Raw genomic sequence first — 5,489 nt, 5'->3', positions numbered from 1 at the left:
CTAACTTTGGCATCGGAGGCAGTGTGGCAGGCACCACACCAGTGACCACGATAGGGGAACAACTCATCGATTCCACCTCTGTGGAAGCTAGGGTTCGACTTCATCTGGACACATCCATTGTGACTGACGATTTGTGCTTCATTAGTTTGGCACCGTCTATGGGGATGACATTTTCATACTCAAATTCGAAAACGTGGTTTCTACCAACTTCAATATTCAGATGGAATCTAACCAGGATGCAACGGCTTTAGCTCAGCAAGTCCAAGCTCTTGCAGCCACCATTGAAGAGCTCACCAGGCAGAATTTGGAGATGAGGCTATGGCTTCAACAGGAAGAGAACCGATCCAAAGCCGGTCAGGAAGATGAAGGAGATAGCCATGGAAGAAGTGACCATTGAAGGCCCACTACTCCAGATGAACAGAACTCTGATCTCCTCTGAGAAATGAGAAAGGAGATGGACGAGCTAAGGAATGCCGTCAAAGAAAAGACGGATCGGAGCTTAGATAGGATGGTCAGAGCAACGGACTCTCCTTTCACTACGGCAGTCTTGGAACGCCCGGTGCTGTCAAAATTTCGATTTCCCCAACTTGAACTGTTTGACGGACTTAAGGACCCTCAGGATCACCTCAACACCTTCAAAACGACATTAGGCCTTCAACAGCCTCCTGATGAAATATTGTGTCGTTCCTTCCTTACTACTCTTAAAGGAGCTGCAAGGGAATGGTTCACGAGATTGCCAACTTCGTCCATCGACAACTTTGAACAGCTAAGCAGCGCCTTTCTGCGCCACTTCGTTGGAGGACAACACCTTAAAAGGCCTGCGGACTACCTACTCACTATTAGGCAAGGGGAGAAAGAGACCATGCGGTCGTATGTAAAGCGATTTACTCGAGAAACCCTAGAGGTAGACGACGCCGACGACAAGGTACAGTTGACGACCTTTAAGGCAGAGCTAAAGTCTAGAGAATTTGTGGTTTCACTTGCAAAGAATCCACCTAAGACAATGACGGAGATGCTCCTGAAGGCGCAAAAGTATATGAACGCTGAAGATGCGTTAGCAGCTATAGTGGACGAAGAAAAGACAGGAAAAGAGGGAAGGAAGGAAGACGATCTTAGAGGACAAAAAAGGGAACGTCTAGGTCGTTGACCCGCCAGTTAGACTTCTTGGTGGTCGACTGCCCATCGTCTTACAAAGTGATCATTGGGAGGCCCACACTAAATCGATGGAAGTTGGTCACGTCCACCTACTGCCTAAAAGTAAAATTCCCAACTGAGGACGGTGTTGGTGAGGTGAAAGGAGATCAGGTCTTAGCCAGGGAATGCTACCAGGCTGTGTTAGCAGCAAAGGAGAACCATACGTGGACGATCAAGGAAAAAGAAGAAGATAAAGTGGAAGCATTGGAAATAGTGGAACTGGTCGAGGGAGAAGTAACTTAGATGACCAGAGTAGGGACGACCCTAAGTCCCGAGATAAGGACAAAGCTCGTTCAATTTCTCAGGGACAACCTGGATGTTTTCGCATGGAGTCACGAGGACATGCCCCGCATATCCCCGAGAGTCATCCAGCATAAGCTGAACATAGATCCTGAGAAAAAGCCTATCCAGCAAAAACGCCGAGTCTTCACCCCTGAACGAAACAGGGCAATTACAGACGAGGTCAATAAACTGTTGCTTGCAGGCTTTATTCGGGAGGTCTACTATCTTGATTGGCTCGCCAACGTCGTACTGGTGAAGAAAGCAAATGGGAAATGGAGAATGTGCGTGGATTTCACGAACTTCAACAAAGCTTGCCCAAGGGACAATTTTCCACTGCCGAGAACAGACCAGCTAGTGGACTCTACAGTGGGGCATAAGTTACTAACGTTCATGGACGCCTTCTAGGGGTACAACCAAATAAGAATGGCTGACGAAGATCAGGAAAAAACTTCTTTTGTCACAAGTCAAGGTCTGTATTGTTACAAGGTGATGCCCTTTGGGCTGAAGAATTCAAGAGCAACTTATCAGAGGTTAGTAAACAAGATGTTTAGTAAGAAAATTAACAGGAACATGGAGGTGTATGTGGACGATATGCTCGTCAAGAGTAAAGAAGAACTGGCGCATCTGGACGACCTGAAGGAGACATTTGCCACCCTCAGAGAATACCAGATGAAGTTAGATCCCAACAAGTGCGCCTTTGGTGTAGCCTTAGGGAAATTCCTAGGATTCATGGTGTCCCAAAGAGGAATGAAGCAAACCCGAAGAAAGTACAGGCCATAAGACTGTCAAGGAAGTCTAAAAGCTCACGGGAAGGATTGCGGCTCGTAATAGATTCGTCTCAAAAGAAATGGACAGATGTTTACCCTTCTTCAAGACGCTGAAGTAGGCATTCGCTTGGACAGATGAATGCAAAGCCGCATTTTAGGAACTTAAAAGTTACCTAAGCAATCCACCCCTCTTGAGTCCATCCAAAGAAGTTGAAGACTTATATTTATATCTGGCAGTATCAGCCACGGCCGTAAGCGCAACCTTAATTCGAGAAGAGGGCAAGATGTAGCTCCCGGTCTATTATGTCAGTCAAGCCTTCTAGGGTGCCGAGGCCAAGTACCCGAAGATCGAAAAGATCGCATTCGCATTGATAGTAGCCTTGCGCAAATTGCGACCGTACTTTCAAGCGAACCCCATCTTAGTTATGATGGACCAACCTATCAAGAAGTCCATGGACAAGTCTGAAGCAGCAGGGAGAATGGTCCAGTGGGTAATCGAACTCAGTCAGTTCGACATTAGGTACCAGCCTAAGAGAGCCATTAAGGTACAAGCCCTAGCAGACTTCATCGCTGAGTTCACCCTTCCGAACGAGGACAAGATCACTGAAGGGGCAGAACGGTGGACAGTACATACTAATGGATCGTCAGCCTAAAAGAGGGGGGGGGGAAGTAGGGGTCGTCATAAGCACCCCTGACGGAGAAGTACTCAAATATGGAGTTCAACTGAAATTCTCGGCAACTAATAACGAGGCAGAATACGAAGCGATACTGACAGGGTTGAGGCTTGGAAAAGCACTTGGAGCTAAGAACCTACTAGTCTAGAGTGATTCGAAATTGGTGATCGGGCAGATCAAGGAAGACTATGAAGCAAAGGAGGAAAGAATGCAAAAGTACCTCAGGTTGATGAAGCATTTGATTCAAGAATTTGATAAAGTTGAGTTTCGTACAGATCCCCAGAAGCCAGAATGTCCTTGCGGACGAAGTCGTAAAGATGGCATCATCGGAAGAAGGAGCGGCAAGTACAAACTTGATGCAGGAAACACAGAAACGTCCCAGCATTGAGGAGATCCATACATTTGCAATCCAGGGCGCAGGTAGCTGGATGACACCGATCATAGCCTTCCTCTAGGATGGATGCCTCCCTGAAGACATTGCGGAGGCCAGGAAGGTCAGAAAAAGAGCAGCCAGGTTCACGATCCTGAACGACACACTATACAAGAGAGGTTTTTCCATGCCTTACTTGAAGTATGTGGATGAAGAACAGGCAAAATGTATTCTAGAGGAGATCCATGAAGGAATCTGTGGAGACCATGCAGGCCCCAAGTCACTGGTAAGTAAAGTTATCAGAACAGGTTATTTCTGGCCTACAATGCAGGTAGATGCAAGGGAGCTCGTCAAGAGGTGCGACAAATGTCAAAGGTTCGAGAATGTCCAGCGCCTTCCAGCAGAGAAGCTGACTACAATATCTTCCCCCTGGCCCTTCACACAATGGGGGATCGACATCGTCGGCTCACTGCCCCAAGGTAAAGGATAGGTAAAATTTCTGCTAGTCGCCATTGACTATTTTACAAAGTGGGTCGAAGTAGAAGCACTAGCAACCATCACTGAGGCCAGAATCCAGAACTTCGTCTAGAAAAACATTATTTACAGGTTCGGGATTCCACGAACGATCATATCAGATAATGGGCGGCAGTTCGACAGTCAGAGCTTTAAGGATTTCTGTTCAGGTTTGGGGATCAAGAACTAGTTCTCATCCCCAGGACATCCACAGGCAAATGGACAGACAGAGGTGACGAATCGGACACTGCTCAGGATCATCAAGGTCAAGTTGGACGACGCGAAGGGCGCCTGGTCTGAAAAGTGGCCCAATGTATTGTGGGCTTATAGGACTACAACAAGAACCCTAACAGGAGAAACCCTTTTTAGACTCACCTATGGCACTGAGGCAGTTATCCCGGTCAAGGTGGGAATAACCAGCATGAGGCGAGAAATGTTCCACGAGGAGAGTAATGACGAACAGATACGAGTCAACCTGGATTGTCTAGATGAAGTAAGAGAAAAAGCCTCCGAGAAGATGATGAAGTACCAAAAGAAGATGATTGAATACTACAACAAGAGAGTGAAGCTTAGATGACTTGACATAGGAGACCTCGTCTTATGCAAGGTCACCCCAGCAACCAAAGACACCACCCAAGGAAAGCTCGTGTAACAACCCAAGGAAAAGCGCTAGCCACATCTGCGCTATACCTCAAAAGGACTAGTCACAATTGAGGCTTCTTGTAGTTGTTAATAAAGCCAAGTTCAACCCAGTAAATACTCGATGTGGGACTCATCACACACCCACACACATCACACAATTAATCAAATTGGGGCATCACAGCTCGGCCCCACATGGGAAGGCCCCTACCGGGTCGTCCATTATTCCAGGCAAGGCAGCTACCATCTGGAGACCCTAGACAGACAAAGACTCCCATGACCCTAGAACATCGAGCACTTGAAGAGATACACCAATAGATGTAACAGACGATTGTGTTATTCATTCTCGACAGCAATAAAGAAGAATTATTCAGCCAAATGTTCTAATGAGTGCAGGTTTTTAAATGCAAAAAAAAAAAAAAAGGCTAAGTAATAAGATTCTGTATAGACGGATGTAAATTACTGACGAAGCCAAGAGAGTGACAAGATCCCTAAAAGGGTGTAAGTTACAACAAGCCTCAAAAAACGGCTAAGCAATAAAATTCTGTATAGACGGATGTAATTACTGACGAAGCCAAAAGAGTGACGAGATCCCTAAAAGGGTATAAGTCACAACAAGCCTCAAAAAACGGCTAAGTAATAAGATTCCGCATAGACGGATGTAAATTACTGACGAAGCCAAGAGAGTGACAAGATCCCTAAAAGGGTGTAAGTCACGACAAGCCTAAAAAAATTGCTAAGTAATAAGATTCTGTATAGACGGATGTAAATTATTTTCGAATCCAAGAGATTGACAAGATCCCTAAAAGGTTGCAAGTCACAACAAACCTCAAAAAAGGGCTAAGTAATAAGATTCCACATAAACGGATGAAAATTACGGACGAAGCCAAGAGATTGACAAGTAATAAGGAAGCATGTTCAACAGAAAGCATCTTTGAAAAAGACTCGGGCTAAACCTGAATCCCCACACGAAAACAAATTGTTGACGAAGAAAGGAAAGATCACGACTGAAAATTCTCTGCTAAAGTATTGACGCCAAAAAGGAAAGCA

General features: G+C 45.7%; 2 protein-coding genes across 2 annotated transcripts; both read left to right on the top strand.

Annotated features, from left to right (window-relative positions):
* The first annotated feature begins 442 nt into the window (after positions 1-442).
* LOC142625216 (uncharacterized) lies at positions 443-1,147 on the top strand. Its single transcript, XM_075798907.1, has one exon. The coding sequence runs from the start codon at positions 443-445 to the stop codon at positions 1,145-1,147; it is 705 nt and encodes a 234-aa protein (XP_075655022.1).
* Positions 1,148-2,671: 1,524 nt separating this feature from the next.
* LOC142625215 (uncharacterized) lies at positions 2,672-4,377 on the top strand. Its single transcript, XM_075798906.1, has 5 exons — positions 2,672-2,869; positions 3,193-3,337; positions 3,392-3,573; positions 3,619-3,766; positions 4,004-4,377. Exons 1-5 carry the CDS (start codon positions 2,672-2,674, stop codon positions 4,375-4,377), a joined length of 1,047 nt encoding a protein of 348 aa, XP_075655021.1.
* Positions 4,378-5,489: the final 1,112 nt, after the last annotated feature.

The sequence above is a fragment of the Castanea sativa genome, chromosome 2 (genome assembly GCF_040712315.1).
Source record: "Castanea sativa cultivar Marrone di Chiusa Pesio chromosome 2, ASM4071231v1".
NCBI lineage: Eukaryota > Viridiplantae > Streptophyta > Magnoliopsida > Fagales > Fagaceae > Castanea > Castanea sativa.
Note: the sequence above shows the minus strand (reverse complement) of the source record. Positions and strands in the feature narration are given on the sequence as shown.

Coding starts and splice junctions, on each gene's coding strand:
- LOC142625216 (XM_075798907.1), top strand. CDS start 443: ATGAGAAAGGAGATGGACGAGCTAAGGAATGCCGTCAAAGAAAAGACG.
- LOC142625215 (XM_075798906.1), top strand. CDS start 2,672: ATGGACCAACCTATCAAGAAGTCCATGGACAAGTCTGAAGCAGCAGGG. Junction 2,870..3,192: donor AAGGGGCAGAACGGTGGACA/GTACATACTAAT, acceptor AGTTTCGTACAG/ATCCCCAGAAGCCAGAATGT. Junction 3,767..4,003: donor CGTCGGCTCACTGCCCCAAG/GTAAAGGATAGG, acceptor TCTCATCCCCAG/GACATCCACAGGCAAATGGA.